Genomic DNA, 24,137 nt, shown 5'->3' with positions numbered 1-24,137 from the left:
GAATGACCTCCAATAGGGGAGGGGTATGGTTCTACATTATTGCCAGCTGAGATTTTCGGGCGTCCAGCATTTATACTTTTATATCACAATATGAAGGACAAATCGCAACTTGATTGAAATTAAACATAGTTTAGGGTCAGTGCACGACCTCGTGGCGTCGGACGAAGGATGGTAGGGGATGTCCAGGCCAGGGGTTTGGTGCCCAACAAACTCAACATACAGTGCGATTATATCCAAACATTGTCATCGATATATACGTTACTACCAGAATAACCGACTTTTTGTAGGCCTACGTGGCTTTCTAGTCCATGGAGGTCAATGGGAGGATCGCTTCTCTCCGAAAGTATTAGACCTACTATGCCTATTATAAGACTAAAAATAGCATGGCACACCCAAGCTAGTTTCTACCAAATCAAAACTGCTGATTTTTTCCCGGGGCTTTTGTCCTTGCACCCTGACCTGGGACCTTTCTTTTCCTTTGGTTCCAGATTGGATTCACTTTAGTCTGCATTAGTTTCTCCATCACTCTCAAACGTGCCACCACCTATATCAACATCACTTACCATGCATCATCATCGTCGACGTCATCGCCATCGACATCATCACCGTCACCATCATTATTATTTATCGTCAAAGTTACCAACTTGAGAGATTTGAAATGCGTCGTGACTATACTAGTTGGCTGGGGATGTAGGGGGGGGGGAAGCGGCGTGAGCGACTACACCAGTTGACTGGGCCCCCGATCTAAGCGTTTTTAAGCTGTTTTAAAACGATTTTAGGGAGTGTTTGTTAATAATACAGGTACATAAGCAAAAATATTATTATAAAGCCAATTTGAGTTTCAATGTAGGCCTATGTTTAATTTGAGCACCCGAACTATGTAGACCTACACAAACATTTCATTACTGATCAATTTTTAGTAACTCGTTAGTGAAATAAGTAGAGCCTTCAAGGAAATACTGTACTCTATTATTACTCAAGTTACTGCATCACCGTTTTTATAGTTTTAATACAACCGATTTCTTATAATTTTAAATACATTTTCCCCTGATTGTGATAAATCGTTATCACGCATGGACTTGTTTTAAATGCGTGACAAATTTAGGATCACGCATTTGCAAAATGTGTGTTTTATCCAAAATCACTTTGAAATGCGGGACCACATTTGGCTAATCTGGTGGTAGCCAATGTGTGTGCCCTGAACCATGGAGATCTCTAGGTTCCTGGTTCAATTCCCATCGCTGACTCTCCTTGTGTTTCAGCTAGAGTGCTGAAATACAAGTTACAATAGCGCACGTCTTTCTGATGAGACGTTTAAGCCGTTGGTCCTGTGTGCATTTATGGCCCATGTGCACGTTAAAGAACACTCTTCGGAAAAGAGTAGGGGACTGTCTCCCGGTGTAGTGTCCAATCACTACCAGAAGGACCCCACTGAAAATAAGTCTTCCTCTAGACTTTCGTGGGTTATCCCTGGTGTTTACACCGAATAAATCCAATCCAATCCAACCGTCCCGCACGCTGCGAGCCGGTTGGTAACTATGTATCGTCGTCATTAATAATAATAATAATAGTGTAGTTTTATATAGCGCACAAATCCATCTAATGTAAGATGCTCAGGGCGCTTGAAATGTGGACGTTATCGTCATCATAACCGTCATCGTTCATCATCCTCTCATAATAATCATCATTGATTTAAATTTTTGTCTGGGCTTGAAGGTAAACAAGGTTTAAAGATGTATTGTCTCTTGAAAATGGCAAAAAAAATACGGTAGTTTTGAAATTAACTTGTTCATTTTTGCAGTAACATACACACATTTTTAACTTGAGCATATAAATTATTGAATTTTAAAAATGTGTACCCTGATTTTTAAACTGGATAATTATAATAGAAATAATAAAACACTTTCAGTGATTAGAAGTGTTTTTATTAGGCCCTATTTTTTGTGGTAAAATGGCGGTGAACCATTTTTTAAATACACTAAATTTTATGTTTAAGTTGATACATTTTATGTTACTTCAAAATGGGCAAGTACATTTTTAAAATTATTTTTATGATTTTTTTTTAGTATTTTGCATGGGACAGTACATTTTTTAAGCGGTAGGACCTCTGGAGCCCTGATACAATTTCACTGTTCCCTGCTGATACCAACCACATTCAACAACATTGTGCCCCTCTCCACCCACAAACTGAATCGGCCTAATGTTAGTAGTACTCTATTATGTCTTTATCACCATGGTAGATATCTCTATGGAAGGTATACCTGCAAAGTCTGTCTGCCATGACTACCGGTAGCCTATACCAAGGATTGACTAAAATTTATGTGTAATCATTACTAAAGGCTTACCAGAAGCAAACACAGCACTTACTCTTTTTTTTACAATTCAAGTTTTAGTAGAACTCATCTAGAGCGTGGTAAATAATTCATTAATGTTCCAGGCTGAACTTCGCAAGACAATGTAATTAAAATTCGACGAGCAGTGTGTTCATTAATGTGTAGGCATAGGAGGCTCATTTGCATAGCATACAGTAGGCCTCTCCTGTGTTTTATTCATTGCACAGGCCTATTGTATATTTCACATCTGAGTACCCTCCACGCCGGCGTGTAAATAAAATTGCAATATGTTATAGTCATTATTGTTTTATGTATTATAATTATATAGGCCTAATAGGCCTATTCGTGTTTCTTGCACTTTTTTGAATAAGCTACTATTAATTCATCGTTATAATGATAAGAAATTAAATTTATTATTATTAATATTTATTAATATTATTTTCTACAGCTTTACCAGCTGCTCCTAGCATCCAGAGGTGCCATATTTCTAACATAGACATTTCCATGCTAACTTTATATATATTGCGGCTGCCCTTTGAGGGAAGGGATAGTAGCTCAAGGTTGACAGCATCTATTTCCTGACAGTTAAGGTGCCAATAAACAAGTTGTTTACCAACCATGGAGGGGCTAAAGTGAATATGATATGCTCTCAGACCTCATTAACTTCAAAATCCTGTATCCGTGGACATAGATAGCTGGTCCCCACTGGTCAGTTACTAACAAATTTGTCAAGTGTGTGCCCCCTCCCCCCAACCTCCCACTATAATGACCGATTTGCATAATCCTTCCGATGGATAGAAGGTTGATCGCCCGATTTGAATATTTTGTCGTTCTAGTAAGCGGGCTACAATAATATCATCTTCGCTGCAAATAAACATTCAGTCATTACAAAGCAAATTTTTTTAATTTCATATTGAAAGTATTTGCTGCGAGTATTTGCTGCGAAGCAGCCAATTCATATTCTTGACAGCAATTTGACCTCTGAAAGGTCATTGTTTGTCAAAAATCAATCGCCTGAGACAAGTGAAAAGCGGAGTTTCCTTCTTTCGTTCTGCCGGGTAAAATCAATTACCTAAGGCGACGTTTGTAGACTAACCTACTCGTACCAACGTCGGCATGTCGCGACGCTGGAGTACTATTCAGCGTTTTTACTATATTTCTAGGTTTCCTATTTCTACGTTTAATCGGCTCATGTCTCAGTAATCGGCTCATGTCTCAGCCACAATATTTTGAGGACAATATTATTCACGAACCCAGTTAAACTTATTTACCAGCCTATTTCAACGTGCTAATTATTACATTTAGGCGACGCTTGTTGTAGACTGGCATAAGCTATGTTCACACACACGGCGTAAGGCTGGCTTAAGCCTGGCGTAGCGTACGCCTTTGTGTGTGAACTAGGCAGTGGCGTTGTTAAAGCCACTCACTACGCCACGTCCTTGGCGTTATTAACGCTACCTGCAGACCCCAGATTAGCTAACGCCAGTGATGCTTGAATGATTTGACCTCATTTCAAGATATTGACCAATCACGATTGCAATATATTAGCTACTTTGGTCTCTTTTCTGTGCCCTCTATAAATGAAATGGTGAAGGGGTTCCTTTTCTATTGCATTTTACTTAGTTATAATGTATATGATTTATTGATTGTATTTTGTAAGATATTTTAACCATTTAGACTGTCTATTAAAACATGCAACATCAACAATGCTAGCTGAAAAAATCAAAAGTAAAATTGTTCATTTTAAATACAATAATCATATATGTTCACTTCGAACAATTCACAGATTTAAAAGTTTTCATGATTCACTGTTAATTTTACTACTGTTAACACGTACATTATTTAAAACTGAAAACTATTCCACATAGGCCTATAATATTACTGCTAGTTTAACGAACGCCGTTTGTGTGAACACTTTGGAATTTTAATCCGTGGATTAGCTTACGCCTGGCGTAAGCCACGCCAGTCTTACGCCGTGTGTGTGAACATAGCCATAGTGTTTGCGGAAATAAATACCATTTTATACACATGCGCAGATCGATTCGCCAGCAGCGAGTCATCGCCAGCAGCAGCGAGCCATCGCCAGCAGAGAGGACGGAAGCAATTAAGTGCCATTCGACTTGACGACTTGTCAAGATAATTTATGTTGTCAAGTCGACATAATATACATATCATGTCGACATGGCGAGATAGATTATCTTGACAAGTCGTCATAGGGCATAATATACAGTACTGTAGGTTAGAAATGTGGAAAGTAAAACATTAAATAAATGACTTTAAATTACTTACAAGCCACGACAGTGGTGTAAGTTTTACTGATATTATTGTTCCTGTATTTAATCTTGTTATTAATATGTATTTTATTGCTTCTGGGAGATTAAAATTTTCCGTGGTTCCGAGGCCATAACAATTGCCATTAATATTTAGTAGGCCTACTTTCATTGTTCAACAAGTGACGTCCGACGACATAGGCCCACCTTGTCCGGCAGATATGGGAAGAGGTCTCTGACTATAGTGAACACAGGAGTACACAGTTTACCTTGCAAATAATTTTTTATTCGATGTATGGAAAGAGGATCTCGGGTTTTAATCTACTAGCTAAACCATCGATGTCCTATTCTAACATGCACTAGGGCGGACGTGCTATATGACACTACCCTGTACGTATGAATACAAAGATTACAATAACAATATAAAGCAACATAGTCAAAATAATGAGAATTGATTAAGTGTAGAAAAAAAAATTTACTTTACCGAACGCATTTGAGACAGAGTAACCGGCTGTGAAGTATCCGGTGCTGTTAGTTGACATATAGAGCCTGTCTCTTATACACATCTTCGTGCTCATATTATTTGTTATATTTTTATTATTCATTATTTTCACTTGACTCCCATAAATAATTTTGTTCGAAGAACATTTTATGCAGTTGTACTTCGCAGCACTTCACTTGCAATTTGCAATTTCTAGTTTTAAATAAAGTAAGCAATAGTAATACAGTTTTTTTTTTTCTGTTCTGATTTTTTATGTGTAGGTGGATATCTAAACCACAGACTTTATATACAACAGGAACAATTGCCCTGTATCAGTGTCACTAATGTATTAACAGAAAAAACCATGGTGTACCGTACTGTAGTGTATACAATGAATACATGAGAGTACGGTTAGATATCAACACCCCCACTTACTTACTTGATGTTAAATCATTAATCATTTTCCACATCATCGTTTCTATAGAATTAGGCAGTAGACACACGCTCCCGCTGGGAGCCTATTTTCTCTTTAGCGCAACAGACAACGCTGTATTCTGCATGTGATATAGATTAAAATCAGATTAGCGCCCTCTATACAGACAGATAAGTTCGTTGCGAAAAGAGGTATGCTTGCGAAAAGTTCTGTTCGTTTCATAATTCATTGGTCTTTAGTCAGCAAAATAATATTTGACAAATATAATGCATTTTATTATTTTCATTATACACAAAACTAAAATACTGTTCAATAAAGCATTCAATTCTAAAAAGGCATAGAGACAATACTAAGAGCTTTCATTAAGAGTTGGACTTTTATTATTATATGAGTTCGCTGGGAAAACATTGAAGTTTATAAATTGAAAGAAGATATCTTTCGGTTTATGTGCTCATGAAAGTTCGTATCGCATCTACAGTATAATTATTTTAAAGTAATAATAATGTGGTAAATTGATTATCTAAACAGCAAATAATAAACTTAATAATAATAATAATAATAAATTAATTTCTTACGTCATAATACAGTAAGAAGTGTTTAACTTTTATTTTTTTAAACATTTCTTCGTGTTTTTATGCGTTCTTTTATCCAGTATCAAACACAACAAAGGACAAAAGAAAGAAAAAAGGTAAAACAAAAATAAGGAAGGTGCCAGTTCAATGATTTTCAAAGTAAAACGTTCGTAAATCATTAACAATTAATGTTGATGCATCTGCGATTTATTGAAAAAGTTGATAATTGAGTATATGGTTTTCTACATTAAATTTTCATAATATTTTAACCGCAAACGGAGACAGCTTAAACGAGAGTAAACTAAGAACAAACGGAGATTTCGACATGTCAAAATCCAATCAACCAACCTCTGATAGGCAATGTTGCTTGGTAGCTGATCAGACGCGTTATACGCTAAAGAATGAACCAATCAGGTGCCGCACAGCCTTAAACGCAATTTAAGATACCTGCTGTGAGATGCAGCTCATTCGCACAAGTAAAACAGACCAGCAGTTTCATCTCATCTTTCTTTTCTTATTGTTTGTGTTCTATTCTATTTCATACACGGACATTATTACACGACAGTACGGTAATTTCAATGTGGGATTATCTGTAACTTTGGAAATATCATTGAAGCATTTCGAAAAACCTTATCGACAGTGATGAACTGAGGTGATGACGGACTATTTTCGCTGAAGATCAGAGGAGCGTAAACTCAGATCCGAGACAAAACGTGGGGCACCACATCTTGAGGCAGCAGCCATCTCTTTAATTCACTGGTGTCTGACTTATTATAATAATGTCAAAACATATAGTGAATTTTGTCCGATATGTCTGTAAGTTTCATTTTTTATTTAATCTTTGTTTAATGTGAATATTGAGTTGTTGGTCTAAGCTTGAACTCAATTTGATAAGCCAGTCTCTTCGGGTGGTCCTCTTGTTGTCGTGATTAAGAACTTGAGTTTAATTTGATTTCTTCACACTCACCACTAAAAAGTAAAATGATTATTTTACCGGTACTTCAGTAACGCAAAGTGTTTGTGTATCCTCTGTTATAGTAGGCTAGTAGCATATTGTTGATGATGAATTCATATTTATTTAAATTAATGGGCTTATAAATGTGTTATGATTTTATTTATATAACTAAAAACATGGCATACATATTTAACATATATTGTAGTTTATTTAATAATTCGTTCATCAGTGTTTTATTGATTATACTTCAGCCATGTTTCTGTAGCACTTGAGTTTACCACAGTGGTGGCGCCAACAGTGGCCAGGAGCCATTCCCTCCCCCCACCCCCCATCAGGGAGAGCTGGCTGTCGGGGAGAAAAACACAATTCGTCAGGGAGAAGAAAACATTATATGTATATTCTACATATTAGTAGACTCTAAAATTGATTAAATAAGCCTTGAAACCCCTAAATTTTCAAAATTTGTGGGAGCTTCACCCCCTGGGACCACTTTCAAAACATTTGAAGCAACACTCAGCCACACCCACTTGGTTCTCGTCAGGGAAATCTGCCCCTCGTCTGGGGCATTGGAACCCCCCGTCGGTCACCTCGTACCCCCCGTCGGGAAAATCCTGGCGCCACCCCTAGTTTACCATGGATTTGATAAATTATCTGAATCCATCCATCATGTGCAGTTGGTTGGATTTTGGAAAGTTGACATAAACATGTTGGATGTATCAGATTGCTGGTCTATCATTTACAGCAGTGGTCAGGAAACTATGGGCCATGACCACATTATTATTTTGAACGTGTGCAAATCCAACAGACTGCTTAAAATGGCGTTTTTATGGTGCCAAGTGTTAAATAGGGGAGCTAAGCTATCAAATTGGGGTCAAACAGTGTCTAAAGACTAGCAAGATCTAGGGAAGGGATGGCGGAACCCTGGTGTCCAGATAGGCAGGGGTCCCAAGTTGGAAGAATCCACATCCGGGAGATCTGTTTAATTGAGTTTTCTTAACACATTATGTTGCTGTGCATGGTGATAACCATTGGCACTGACTTCTGTGAGTACAATTAATACAGTAAAAACATGAATTTGCAGGAGATGGTTTATTTTCCAGAAGATTCTTCGCAGGAGTGCAGGCCTTCCTGCCGATTTTTAGGAGACTCCATCCTGGGACTCAGGAGGAGACTTGGGAAATCTAGGCATTAAATGTAGTCTTTAGATTTCTCTCTTTATACTGAAATTGTAGCCAGACATGAAGTCCTGTAATCGTTTTACCCAACTCCATTAAAATGTTGCAGATTACTAATATCGCCCTAACAATAACATTATCGTTATTCAATATACACAAAACACTGTATGCAAAACAACTTATGATGTACATTGTCTTATCTTTTTACGTGTAAATCATATATAGCAAAATTTATTATAGAAAAATTGCATTAATATAATTTTTATAGTGGTCTTATAATTGGAGAAAAATTTTTATTTGAGTCTGCCAAAACCATGGTCTTTGGTCTCAAAATAGAGTCTTTAATTTGAGGCGAACAGCTAATGATAAAAGATAATACACATGAAAACATTCAAAATTTTATGAATTTGTGGGAGATGGGTTATTTTCCGGGAGATTCTTGCTTACTTGGGGAGGGGGGTGCGGGAAGCCATCCCCATTTCTGGGAGACTCCCATGACTTGCAAGAGACTTGGGACCCTTAGATAGGTCAGTTTGGTCTGATGTGGTAAAGGGATAAAATCCTGTTCTCAGACATCCTAAAGCATACTATTTATTAGGTCAAACAAGATTTTTTAGTAATTGTTTTTCCCTTTTTTAGTCCAGTGATTTGTAGACGAGGAAGGGGGACCTGACTGATGGGAAGACTTAAGCCCCACAAGCCCCCACCCCTGCTGTCACTGTAGTTGCTACAGAGGATGGCCTAATGATTTCCCAATTTTCAGTTTCAACATAGTGTTAAATTGGACAAGGTACAGTACTATAATTAAACTGTAACTAGTAAGTTAGTGTTTACTTTCCCATGGCTATGAAATATCAGAGTTGTTTTGTGAATGTTTTGTTTCCAAACTAAAGTGGTATGTCCAAAGTGTCAAGATTTCTGCATACTTCCAATACCACTGTTGGATGTTTAAAATGAAAGAAAACCTACTACCTCTTAAAAATTCAATTAAGTACTGACTTACTTCAAGACTAGATTATAGGCAACTCTAAACATGTCCTGATTGGATAAGAATGTCAGGTAGGTCAAAGGCATTAAAATGTAATTCCTTGCAAAATGTAATTTACCCTATAAAAGCAATGTTTCAAGGACTTTGTGCATGTTTGCTTGTTCCCGTCCCCATTCTTATCATCACCCACTCCCATCAGCACCCCTCCCTATGTCAATATTCCTAAATATTGATGGCCTGCACAGTGTCAACATTTATTTTTGTTAGGTATTATTATTTGCCATTGCTTGTTTTCAAAATATAATATTTATACTCTGTAGTTCCTCTAGTATAAGCCCAGGGCGGCCCCCTTAAACACAAAACTGGGCCCAGTTAGGGATATGGGCTTACACCTGGGAAATCGCCTATTCGTAAGAAAAAAACCCAAAATGACATTACTCATTTTAACTGTCAAGTATGCCCTATACTGTAGTTTGTAAATATCGCCAATCAGACGACAAAATTTCAACAATGTATGACTTTCAAATCCAATTTTTGATTTTCCTTTGAACTTCAATAAATAAATCGTACAATAATCATAAATAATATTACAGTATTTTATCTGTAAAGAAAAGGAAAATTCTAGAAGCTTTTGTCTGGATAAATTCTAATGTAAAGTTTGAGTCCGTGTAAAGTTTTATTTATTACTTTTTTTATATTAGTTATTTTTAATGTATTTTCTTAAATTTAATTATTGTTAGCTCTGTTCATTGGCTTCGTTTTTAATCATGTTTCATTTATTTGCATTTCAGTAGTTTGGTTTAGCAGTTTTAAGCTTTGTATCATTTTTCTCTCACGTTTTTAGTTTCAGTTTGTACATTTTGCTTTTTGTAAAGCGCATTGAACAGTTTGTTTTAATAGAAAATGTGATATGTATAAGTTATTATATTATTATTAAAGTTGAAATACGGTAATAAAACAAATTGAATAATTAATAATAGAATGATGTAACAAAAGCATGATTGATTCTGTGTTTCCTCTGTATTGTAGAAAGCCTTTACGAATGATTGAATTACCCTAATACACTTTCAACATGCTAACCAGTATACAGATGTTAATTTCAGTTTGATTATAGTGGTGAAGCTGGTTTTCTCATAAAACTGGCTCAACATGCCTGTTTCTTGATAATATTATAAGTCTTAAAGTAGCCACTCCCAGATTGATAAGATATTTTGTATAGGGAGTTGATTGTTAACAGTCTTGTAACAATGACATGTTATGACATATTTATATTAAATCATAATATTTTGAAAACCTTAAAAAAAAAGAAAAAAAAAGAAATACATTAGAAGTACTAGACAGTTCTCTCTTTAATTAAAGACTACTTTTCTGTGTCCCCAAAAGCACACTTACCTTTTACTATACCATAATAATAATTACCTTTTGATATATAGATGAAGCTGCTAAAGAACAAAGTGGTCTTTAATTAGAGACAAGATCTGTAGTATTAAAAATCTATTATTACTATAAAATTAAAAGGATTCAGCCAATTTAATATTCTTAATCTAAATAGGCAATATACAGAAGGTATTAATTATGCAAAAAATGTACTTTCGTTTCAATTGAAATTTAATATTAAACATATTAAATAAACAAAGTAATCCAAATATTTAATTTCCCTTCCCCCATGTTCTTCTAGCTAAACAGAATATTTTCAGATATTGATTCACATTAGCCTGGTTCACGTCGAAGTTAAGTCACTTATCGAAATCTTGAAATATGATACGATTTTCCCTAGTTGCGTGCGATGCCAAGTTAGAGCCAGATAAACAGCCAGCCAGCCGTCGACGTCACACGGAAAGGCTTGTTTAATAAAACGTCTACTGTATTTTACGAACCTCTAGTACCAAGGGGTATTCGTAAAAAAAATTGACAAATTCGTAAGCTACTGTAGATCAGGTGTCAGTTTCCACTATCTAGCCTAGCCGACCAGTACGAACCAACCAACAGTGCAGCAGCATGGTCTATCGCAATCTAGTAGTGACTCTAGGCCCTAGCTAAATTTACCTTTGATAAAAAACAATTATTTTAATCGCTAGAATTCTCCCATTTAACAAAATATTGTTTTAATTCTCATTAAAATGTCTGTATACTTTATGGACTTTCTGTCGCTCAGTTGTGTTGTTTACATGCACTTCGCGAAAATCTAGCTTCGCGGTGTCAAATAAGTTGCTGACTTCAACACACTTTTTTATTTTGTCATCGTAAACATGTGCGCTCATTTTTAACGACTGGCATTGTCGGTAGTTCGTTGAAACTGAAATAATAGTGACTATTATAGCGGAAATAGAAAAGATTGAATTGTCAATAAATAAATAAATACAACAAATCTGATTTTATTATCAAGAATATTATATATTATCACTTTGGAAAACATACTCAATCAGAATTTTTTATGTTATTACTTGGTCGATGATGCAAAGGGCAAAGGTCATTTGTAATATCGACTATTCATAAAATGGACGTTTGCTGGTTTTTAACCCAAAATATAATACAAATAATTTGTGAAAACCAGACTAATGAGACTACTTTGCTGCTGTTGTTAGTAATGTTGGAGTACGTTGTTGCCAGCCAGAGGATGATAATGGTGGTACAACACAACGCTGGCTTAGATGCCTACATTACGTAATCGTGTCCTTGTAATCCAAGCCGACTTTACCATTAAGCAAGTTAATTTACCATTATCCTAGTGAAGTTAAAGTCACTTAACTTTAAGTGACTTAAGCCTTTATCTAGCTATAATTGACTGGTTCACGTCAAACTTTTAACTAGTTAAGTGAATCTGTATCTAGATAAATGTTCGACGTGAACCAGGCTATTCATAAAAGAGAGTAAATTAGGTTGACAGACCTTTATACAATATGATATCTGCGTAATTTACCTTAAAGGTGATGTGAATTGGTGAGCCTTCTGTAATCTGCCAAGTAATTAACTATCTAATTGGCTTTGTAATTTCACCATGTAAGCTGTCATTGTTGTAAATTCATGCTCAAATCATTGAGGTATGCTCAAATGAACGCAGCATTTGGCTACAGGAAGGTCATTGTCACCATACTGTAATAAAGTCCATATGAGTAACCGCCTTAAAACTTAACAAAATTATCTTTAATGCTTTTTAATCCATTGAGAGGTTTACCATAAAGAGGATTCTTTATTTAGTATAAGCATTCATCGTAATTGTGTATGCTTGAAATCATGGTTGTGTAATGCTTGGGCGCTCTTGCCCTCCAATCCAAAGGGGGAGATGATGGGGTCTTAGCTACTACATAAGCTTACTATGGAGCTTATTAGGCCCAACACTTTCTTGCCCTCTTCAAGCGACTTGCATATTATAGGCTCCCAGCATGAGCATGTGTCTATTGCCTTATATTATTATGTTTAATAAATTAACTACATGGGGATTCAGTTTGAGAAGTTCATAATTGTTTACTTCTGCACACAACGTTTTTGTTTCAGACGTTTAGGAAAAACCGAAGAGTTGAACTCTCGGTCTTGGGGTTATGTCGTTGCAACGCAATCCTCCTATATTGTACCTCGAAAAGTACTACCACGATCGAGAGGGTGTATTGTGCTGCGTCTCTGACACATGTTCGAGTTCCGAACTCTATTCGATTTTTAACAGGGCTCCCCCTACATCGTTGTGGTAGTACCCATCATGCACCTGCACCGGATTTACTCGCTCTTACAGAGATACCAGCCAGACAATAACATAGTGTCTATGCCCCAAAGGGCCCCAAAAAGCAATAAAATTGACCTTTGGAAACAACATGATGTAGGCGGGGATGAGGGAAAATTGGAATATTTTGACCCCACATTGACAACCTATAGTATAATTAAACTGGGTTTACTGAGTATCTGGCATCTCCAGCTCCAATTTCACAGCTAGTCACCAAAAGGGCGTCAGTCTGAGAAGAGGACATATTTCACAGTCATTACCAGTAACCTTCCTCAAACATTGTCATGTGAGAAGTTAAGGGAACCGCCTGCAATTATTTTTATATATTCCATGAACACTTTTTTTGTGGTCTAAAGCTATATGTGTCTTTCCTGTCTCTCTATGTAATTCGGGTTAGTTCAAGTCATGCTGTTGTTAATCCACACAAACATGAAAATATAAACATCCTCTACAGGGTCATATGAGAGGTGCGATAAGAATACAGAATTAAATTCATATTCTAAAAACTTTAAATGGTCTGGAGTCTGTCTCTTATACACATCTAGATGTGTATAAGAGACAGGGGTGCATCTGCTAATGCTCTACTACTGTACCTCATTGGTTCCTTTAAAATTAGCATATCCTGACTGTCAGTTGAAATGGAATGATTAAGTACACATAGAAGAATATTTGTATTATGTGTGGATTAACCTCTGTATGCTGATCGAGTGAATCAAGATTGTTTATTGTCCTTCGGGCACAACCATTACAAATATAATATAAAATACACAATAAATATGAAGAATTATATATAGGCCTACATATATCAATGAGTAATGAATCTTAATATTCAATGATGAATACTAAGATTCATACATACATGAATAGTTAAATTAAATAAACAATTAGTAAATGATGAATGAAATAATCAATGATATTATAAATAATAATAAATGTATAAATTGATTGATGAAAGATTAAAGTATTGAATGAATGAAAGAACGGATGGATGGACAAACAAATGAATAAAGTTAATAAATGTATGGTATAATTCAATTGAAAAATGATTAAATTAATGAATAGTGAATAAAGGAATAGTTGAAAATTGATGAATCTCCTGTACTGTGGGCCTAAAATGAATCACATATAATCAACTGTCTCTTTAATTCCCATTTGAAATCACCTTGTGCAGTACTAGGTGTGGTTAAAAAGTGGTACAGTTTCAAAAACAATCGCTGTCTTGTGCATCTTACATGGCAACCCTTTGGGGTGTAGTTAAATGCATCTGTGACGACTAAATATAAATTGTTCTCAGTAACTGAAGAAGAATCAATCAGTAGTAAAAAAAAATTGGATTTTCTTCATGGGAATTGTTTTGTGAAATAATGATTACAGAATGTGTGGTTGGTGGGTACATCGACTGGATCTTGAGTGAATCTACTGGTACTTTGTTTACAAGCTTCCCAACTGGGCCTAGAGTAGGCCACAGCCTCAGCCTGTATTATAATTATGTTGTTACAATTACTAATTTGCTGTTTGTCTCTTTGATATGTTAATGAGGATTATGCAAAAACATAATGAATGGATCATAATAAACTTAATTTGAGGGGATTAAATTTTGAAGTTTAGGTCATTGAGATTCAATTTCTTTCTTTTTTTCGTTTTTTAATGGTATTATGGGAGAGGGCAGAGGTATGAACTATATGGAGTATCGTAGCCGTTGCCGCTCAGTTTGGAGTTGGCCATCATAATCACTCTCATAAACGGCAGCTTATTCATCATTCTTATGATCATAATAATCGTTGTCATCACCAATGTTATCATCATCATCATTTTCATAAAAGTGTCATTTTCATGTGGTAATCATCAAACTGGTAGCTGCTTTACTGTCTGGAATCACAAAATGTTGTCTTTTTTTTAATTATAGCATTTAGAATAAAGCTGTTTTATGGAGATAAAAATGAAATTTGCAATCAGTATATCCATAGCATGACAAATTGTTCATCTCATCATAAATCAGTCTTCTTGGTTTTTTTTTTTTTATTATTAATTTTTCCTTTTGTTTGTAACCTAATCATAATCACATTTATGATCAGGAAGCTAATAATGAAGGCAGACAAGTGTCTATGATTCCTGGGTTACTGTTTGTCTTAACATTGGGATCAGATGATTCTAAATGTTGTCTTTTTTGTAATTATAACATTTAGAATAAAGCTGTTTTATGGAGATAAGAATGAAATTTGCAATCAGTATATCCATAGCATGACAAATTGTTCATCTCATCATAAATCAGTCTTCTTGTTTTTAATTATTAATCTTTTCCTTTTGTTTGTAACCTAATCATAATCACGTTTATGATCAGGAAGCTAATAATGAAGGCAGACAAGGGTCTATGATTCCTGGGGTGCTGTTTGTCTTAACGTTGGGATCAGATGATTCTAATCACGTATCATACTGGTATATGGTTACACTCCAGGTCACTGGAGGTTGCCCTATCTTTGAGAAATTGATCATTATAAAGCTTTGTTAAATTAGTTTGTTTTTAGTTTACTGTTATCGTCTCGTCTTTATGTTTTTGATAGGTGCACAAAAAACGCAACTTTCAACGTTCAAGTCTCGGTAGTGTCAGCATATTTTTTATGTTATTTTTTTACCATCATAATTTTAAACATCAATTCTCATTCCATTCAAGATAGACAGGCTTCTTTTCGAGATAATACACATACATTGTGAATTTAAAAAAAACAAAATAAATTAAAAACACAATATTTGTTTTGCACTTTTACACAGTAGTTTAAGTGATTTAATGCCAGTTAGTACACTCCATGATACAGACTGATGTTTAAATGGCCCCATTTATTGTTTCATATACTGTAATAGTAATTCCCACAATTTACAGCATTCATTTTAAAAAGAAGCCCCCTTTTTACTTTGAAAAGTAACCTCGAAAAGAAGCCCATCCAAACTTTGCAAAAAAAGAGGAAGCCCAGGCCTTACATTCAAGGTTTTACGGTATACGTATCTACAACCACATGACCAAGGATTGACTAATAAAACAGATCCACATTTACATAAACCTATAAACCTGTCATGTTTAGTGGCGGATTCAATGGAGCGGACCCAGCTGGCCTTCTCCTTCCCCCTATTTTTTTTTTTAAATTAAAAAACAATGGAGAGAAAAAAGATATATAATTATCAAATTGAAGTCTAAGAATGCCATTTCCAGCCATCTAGGTGCCATAATCATAACCTTTCTTAGTTCCAGTGACAACCTTGGTGGGGCTGCCGTGCCCTAGGCCTTCCATCTGTAAAAGCCCCTCCCTGGGCCCCCTCTACACAATTTTTTTTATAAGAACATTGAGGCTGAGATTGCTAAAAAAAAAATAAGATAAAAGTAAGAACAAATTAAGACTGAGCTAAAATGTCAAATGAGTTTATTAAAAAAAAACATTACAGTAGCAGCAGTAGGTGTTACACTGTAATCTATAATACAGTACAGTTATACTGCTGTAATGTTTAAAATTGTAATGAAACAATTGAATTTCTGTTTTTAAAAAGTGTCTAAAATAAGAACAAAATAAGAACATTTTGATCCTGAAATTGGCCAAAAAATAATAAGGCCCAATAAAAAAAATTATTAGTTTATTATCCCCACATGCATGTCTTCTATGGTACTGGGCGCATTCATTTTAAAAAGAAGCCCCCTTTTTACTTTGAAAAGTAACCTCGAAAAGAAGCCCATCCAAACTTTGCAAAAAAAGAGGAAGCCCAGGCCTTACATTCAAGGTTTTACGGTATACGTATCTACAACCACATGACCAAGGATTGACTAATAAAACAGATCCACATTTACATAAACCTATAAACCTGTCATGTTTAGTGGCGGATTCAATGGAGCGGACCCAGCTGGCCTTCTCCTTCCCCCTATTTTTTTTTTTAAATTAAAAAACAATGGAGAGAAAAAAGATATATAATTATCAAATTGAAGTCTAAGAATGCCATTTCCAGCCATCTAGGTGCCATAATCATAACCTTTCTTAGTTCCAGTGACAACCTTGGTGGGGCTGCCGTGCCCTAGGCCTTCCATCTGTAAAAGCCCCTCCCTGGCCCCCCCTCTACACAATTTTTCTTATAAGAACATTGAGGCTGAGATTGCTAAAAAAAAAAATAAGATAAAAGTAAGAATAAATTAAGACTGAGCTAAAATGTCAAATGAGTTTATTAAAAAAAAAACATTACAGTAGCAGCAGTAGGTGTTACACTGTAAATCTATAATACAGTACAGTTATACTGCTGTAAAATAATAATTTTCTGTTTTTAAAAAGTGTCTAAAATAAGAACAAAATAAGAATATTTTGATCCTGAAATTGGCCAAAAAATAATAAGACCCAATAAAAAAATTATTAGTTTATTATCCCCGCACGCATGTCTTCTATGGTACTGGGCAAAAAAAAAATTGAAATTATTATTTTTTTTAAATTAAAAAAAACAATTTTTGAAAAAAAAAATTTAAACATTTTTTTAAAAATTTTATTTTATTTATTTATTTTTTTCATTTATTTTATTAAATAGTTAGTAGATAGTGTTTGCATTATCTAAATCATGTTTTACTTTGAATAATAATGCACCAGCAAACAACCCAAGGGTGATATTTGGCTTTAGCAAAATAAAAAAATTTAAAAAAGCCTCCCTCCCTCATCACTTTTCCTGCCCAGATAGGGTGATAAACTAATAATATATTTATAGGTCCTAACGGTTACACAGAACCTGAGCAAATTTTTACTTACTATAAAAAAAAACCATTCCTGGATCCGCCACTGATGTTCTCATAATATTTAAGCCAGATAGTGATACTAGAGTGAATTATAAATGTTGATGCATTAAAGGCTCTCAAAGAAATGCGTTGACATGATGCAGACACATGTCGGGTGATATTAGTTAAATGAGATATTGATGTCTGAAATGCATATGTGGACAAACCTAGCAGCCTATGTAAATATACAGCAGTTAATATCCAGTGCCCTTATATCAAAATTAAAAGTAATTGCAAATTTCTTCAGCACAAGACAAAAACCTAAATTCTAATAATTCAGTATTCAGAAATTTTTACAATCAAATATCAGACAAGCTGATCTTTACCATTTCTTTATAAGATGTTTGTGGTTTATGAACAAGTTTGACCCTAGACATTGAGATTATTCAGGTAAACATCTTAACCACAAAAACCTTGTTTGTTGCCTTTTGGTGTTTTTCATCCATTATAACAAGTATGCTTAGGGGAGCAACAAAGCTGACCTTTTTGGTACCAATGATACTCTATAAGTACGGTAGTTTTAGTTATTAGGAAAATCTTGACATTCTAGGATTGAACCCAGGACCTAAGATTCAGAAGTCAAGCACATCAGCAAGTCACAACTCCACTCCACAATTACATTGTTAGCATAAAAATATTCTACAGTAGACTAATGATACCAAGTCCTGTGCTTAGACCAGTCATTATTTGCGGCTAAATTATGAAAGAAAATTTTGTTTAAATACCAAAATTGATGGGAGGTCTGGTCTGCGCTAAATCAAGATCGCGGTTGGAGCAGTTTATAAGTCTCCTAAGCAGTACGTCTTTCAGTTAGATAAAGCCTTGTAAATATCTTGGTTTGCCTGAACAAATAATAATTATTTATGTATTAATTTTAATACGATGATGAAATTTCAGTCAGATTTTTGACTCACCTTGAATCCTTATTTTATAAACCATATTTATAAAAAACTTATTAAGGATAAAATTTTAAAATTGTAATGAAACAATTGAATGTAAGTTGAAAAAATTGCGAACTAAAAAATGCATTTATCGATCAAACGAACCCAGGTCAAAAAAATAAAGAATTATTGAATGAAGATAGTAACTATGATGTAAATAAACATATAATTTTATTATATTACTTTAAAAAGGCTGATTACATTGGCTTTTCTGCCAATTTATACTTAAATTCTTGTAAATCAGATAATTATCAAAAACATGACTACCCTACAATGGATCCGAAACTGAACAACTTAACCGTGGTTTCAGGCCTACTCGCTGTATCAGGAACCTCTTTTGTTCACCAAATTATCTGCTTTTGTTGACGCCATATATGCAGCGGTGGGGGCAGGTGTTTTACTTCTTATTCCGCAATATTATTGATGAAGACTAATTAGGTATTACAGTATAGTCAGATCCTACTTTCATTTTTTTTCATTCAGAATTCTGTCATTGAAAAAGACAATAATGTTTATGGCTTGTTTATGGACTGGTAATTTAATTGTATTCACTCTTGCTTGTCTTTGAAAATAAATGATCACATATTAAAATTTGCTTTGAATATTTTCATAAGCTGAAGGGATTTAAGTTTGTGACCTATTTCACATTCAGATTACGGAAGGGAGCTGTGTAGTAATGCAAGCATGCTGTTCCATTTACCACAGTTTAAATATCAATCAGTTCTTTAAAAAAAAAAAGATTTATTTCAGAGTAGGCTGTGCGTTGGAATTCTAAAATATTTATCAATTATTTTGTAGTAGAAGAATGTGAATTTCACAAAAAAAAATAAACATTTATCTCTATGTTTTAAAGCCATCCTCTGGAGGAAAAAAAAACATTTAAAAAAATGTTTCCTCTGGAGCCTGGGTTTAATAAATAATACATCTTAAAAAGACATTATCGACAAATAAACCATGTTTAATATACAGTTAAAAAAAACATACTACTGTATAAATTTTGACTTGTTATGTTTCTGTGGTAGTACACCACTGATTACATCATTAAGACGAGACTATATTTTATACATTGTTTTGCGAACTTATTTTTCTAAAGGTCATCATTGGAGGGTGTAAATGAAAAATGCTGTTTTCTTGTTGAGCAAATAGTTTTGCCAAGAACATCCAGATGGAGGAAAACATTTTGTTGTTGTTGTTGAATGTAAACAGTATAGTAATGGGATAGTTAAATTCTTTAAATCTTTATAATTAGGAAGAAATATACGTATCTTATTTTAGGAGATTTCTAGGCAGCAGCGGGCATAATAAAAATAAAGAAAAAGTTTAATTTTTTTCTGAAATTTACATTTTTTGTAATAATAAATAATAATAATAGTGTAGTTTTCTAAAGCGCACAAATCCATCTAATGTAAGATGCTCAGGGCGCTTGAAATGTGGACTAGGAACTCGATCAATGACTTTCTTCGCCCCTAAGGGTCCCTTCGTGTCTGTGCTACCCGGTAACCCGGTACCAGCAACTCTCCAAAAATATAATTTTATTTTTATTTGAAATAGTATTGGTGGGCAGCGGGTTAGCTAAACAAGGTATAAAACAAGTCTCACTTAAAGAAGATATAGTACCTCAGTGGCATACCTATGGGAGGGCGAGGAGGGGGGGGGGACACACCCCATTCCAAAAAAATCATGCTCAAGTAGTTAAAAATCACCATATTTTGCGAGCTAGCACATGCTCACCTAATCATTAAGCCCACTTCACTGTCACGCATCATGAGGGCCCCCACCATTTCAAGGCTCTTAGATGCACCACTGTTTGTGCTACACCACTAATAAAAACTGTAGAGTGTCAAGAATATTCCTTTCAGAACCATAATGTGGACTGCATATAATACCTACCAGTAATAATTGTTTATTCTCCATGCAAACCTTTAAACACCTTTATTTCAAATGAATATATCTGCAAAATTAACCAGAACTAATTACCTATTGCCAGTCAAAATGCCCTTGGCATTAATTGCATCATAATTTCTACCTACTTAGGCCTATTATGCGATATGGGATTTCTACTTTAGTTGATTGATAGAAGATATGAACAGATCTGAGACAGATACTGTAATTTGACATCCCTTTGTGGTAGATATATTCTATAAAAATCCTCTTCAAGTCTTCCAGGAATTAAGACCACTTTACTTCTTTCCTTTGTCTTAATTTTATATTTAGGGATGAGTTATTGTGTGTATATAGTCAGATTTTTGATGCTGGTGTATGATGTAGGTTTTAATTATGTTTGGTATTGTTAATTACAGATTGTTGTTTCTTCACATCGCTCAATTTTCAATTCTACTCTGTCTTTAATATCTGTTTAATTGACAATTTCTATGATCTTTTACAGATGTGCTTTCAGTTTTATTCCTTCCAATTTTGATTGCGACAGAATCAACCATTAAGCCTGCAGTAACAACAGCAAGTGCAACAGAACGCACCAGTGTAAACACAACTGTCTCTGTAACAGGACAAAACCCAGGATCTCCAACTCCAGAATCAACACCTAGTCTGGTATTTACAACAACATATGCAACAGACACCAATGTAAACACACCTGCCTCTGTGACAGGACTAAATGCAGGATCTCAAACCTCAGAATCAACCCCTAGTCCAGTATTTACAACAACATATGCAACAGACACCAATATAAACACACCTGTCTCTGTGACAGGACTAAATGCAGGATCTCCAACCCCGGAATCAACCCCTAGTCCAGTATTTACAACAACATATGCAACAGACACCAATGTAAACACACCTGTCTCTGTGACAGGACTAAATGCAGGATCTCCAACCCAAGAATCAACCCCTAGTCCGGTATTTACAAAAGCATATGAAACAGACACAAATGTAAACACACCTGTCTCTGTGACAGGACAAAATGCAGGATCTCCAACCCCAGAATCAACCTCTAGTCCGGTATTTACAACAACATATGCAACAGACACCAATATAAACACACCTGTCTCTGTGACGGGACAAAATGCAGGATCTCCAACCCCAAAATCAACCCCTGGTCCGGTATTTACAACAACATATGCAACAGACACCGATGTAAACACAGCTGTCTCTGTGACAGGACAAAATCCAGGATCTACAACCCCAGAATCAACCCCTAGTCCGGTATTTACAACAACATATGCAACAGACACCGATGTAAACACAGCTGTCTCTGTGACAGGACAAAATGCAGGATCTACAACCCCAGAATCAACCCCTAGTCCGGTATTTACAACAACATATGCAACAGACACCAATGTAAACACACCTGTCTCTGTGACAGGACAAAACCCAGGATCTCCAACTCCAGAATCAACCCCTATGCCAGTATTTACAACAACATATGAAACAGACAGCAATGTAAACACAACTCTCTCTGTGACTCTAATTAATAAACTAGAAATAACAACTGTCAGTGAAACAGAACCAGCAGCTACTTCTGCAGTAGATCTGCCTGCTACTAGTTCAGAAATATCCAGAAAAGAGCTCACAGAACAGGAATCAACAGAGTTACCAACCAGTGACCTACAGTCAACAAAAGCAAGTATAACAGAATTGGAAATAGGCACAAATGAACAAGCCCAAGAAAAAAGCACTGTTGCTGGGGACTTCATAAATGACACAAGTGAACCAGACCAAGGAATAAGCACTGTCACAGAGGAAACAACTGATGATGAACTAACCACTATAAAAGAGGATGCCACAACATCAAAATTGACAAGTGTTGAATCTGTAACTCAGTCAATGACAGAATCACAGACTGATGCCTCGATATACAGTGTAACAACAGGTACAGAGGGAGTTGTCAGTAGAACAGTAACATCATTTCTTGGTACTACTGTGACAACACAAATGGCTGACCAGACAACTGTGTCTATAGTCATGCCAACATCAACATATTTGACAAGTGATTTGGGAAGTGATAGAATGGATACCACTTTTGGTCCCAAACCATCAGCCTCAGATGTTGTTTTAACAACAGAAGTTGACTTTGCAACTACAGGTGATGTTGACGATGTAACAGAATCAAGTGTTGCTATGACAACTGAAGCATCTATGATTACTGATAATGTTACTGCAGGTACAAAGGACTTTCCAGATAGAATATTAACATCGTTTACAGAACCTTCTGTAGTCATGACAACTGATGATGATAATGATGATTCAGTATCATTAGTTGGAACTACAACGTCCTCAGGTGCCAGTACAAAACAAGAAACCTTAACAACTCAAGATGATGGTGGCATTGAATCCCAGTCTGTAATGACAACAGCTTTCCCGGTTGATATTACCACAAACATAAGTGTAACAAGTAAACCAGATGATGTTAGATTGACAACAGAACAGCCACCAATAGTGTCAACAATCTCACCAGAGTATGTCACTAAATCTGATACCCTGACACCAACAAGTATAAATCTTCCAAAAGGGCCAACATCAACATCCTCAGTAACCTCCCACAGTGCTACAGAACATGTTACTCAATCAGGTACTGTAACTTAAATTTTGAATTATTATACAAAATGTAATTATATATTTTTTGTCACTCACATCATAAACTTGAGTAACACAATGAAAGTAGATTGTGTTACCTTGTAAAAAAAAAAAGCTTGTCAAAATAAGTTTGTATTGTCAAACACTTTTGTAATCTTTACCACACCAAAAGTCAGTAACTACTAACAACAGCATATATTTTAACATGCTTTTTTTGTTCTAACAAAATCTACTTAGTTTGATGTGAACGATGAACTAAACAACTACTATACAAGTTTACATTCAGTGTTTAAATTTATAGCATGCACTGCCAGATCCAGGAACTCAAATTTGATGGGGTTTAGGGAGAGCACTTTTGCAGATGGAAAGTCCAGACAACCTAAGCCTACCATGGTTGAGTTAAGGCTGAGGATGTACAAAGTTCTATGGCCATTGAACTTCTGAATGGCTAGAAATAACACTTTTAAATTCTGGACTACTGGTACAGTGACTGAGTGAATAAGCATTTTGCATGAACATCTTTTATACTTGTAACACTAGGCTATAGAATGAAGGGTGGATTGATGGAATTAATTGGATAACCCACGAAAGTCTAAGGATGACTTATTTCCAGTGGGGCCCTTATGGTGGTGACAGTACACCAGGAGACAATCGCCTACTCTTTTCCGAAGAGTGTATTGCATTTTCTAATGTGCACATGGCCATAATGCACACAGGACCAACAGCTTAAACGTCTTATCCGAAAGATAGTGCTGATAGCAATGGGAAGTGAACTGGGCACCAAGAGATCTCCACGGTTCAGCACACAAACAATGGCTACCACCAGTACTGTTTAGCCAACTGAGCTATGCAAAAAGCTGACCAAATGGGTTGCAAAAAGCTGACCAAATCAGTTGCAAAAAGCTGACCAAATCAGTTTACAAGAACATTTAAAAAAAATTATTTTTCA

At 35.4% G+C, this 24,137-nt stretch overlaps 1 protein-coding gene across 1 annotated transcript in view; it reads left to right on the top strand.

Annotated features, from left to right (window-relative positions):
• The first annotated feature begins 6,532 nt into the window (after positions 1-6,532).
• LOC117100915 (mucin-5AC-like) overlaps positions 6,533-24,137 on the top strand; it is a 51,626-nt gene continuing 34,021 nt past the window's right edge. The window contains exons 1-2 of the mRNA XM_033240761.1: positions 6,533-6,905; positions 21,042-23,183. Coding sequence (XP_033096652.1) covers positions 6,869-6,905; positions 21,042-23,183 — 2,179 coding nt within the window. The 5' untranslated portion in view covers positions 6,533-6,868. The remainder of the gene's footprint in view (positions 6,906-21,041; positions 23,184-24,137) is intronic.

Source organism: Anneissia japonica, unplaced genomic scaffold (assembly GCF_011630105.1).
Source record: "Anneissia japonica isolate Jap-2015-1 unplaced genomic scaffold, ASM1163010v1 scaffold287858_len863314_cov180, whole genome shotgun sequence".
Taxonomy (NCBI): domain Eukaryota; kingdom Metazoa; phylum Echinodermata; class Crinoidea; order Comatulida; family Comatulidae; genus Anneissia; species Anneissia japonica.
The sequence above is the reverse complement of the archived record's forward strand: the minus strand, read 5'-3'. Positions and strand labels throughout refer to the sequence as shown.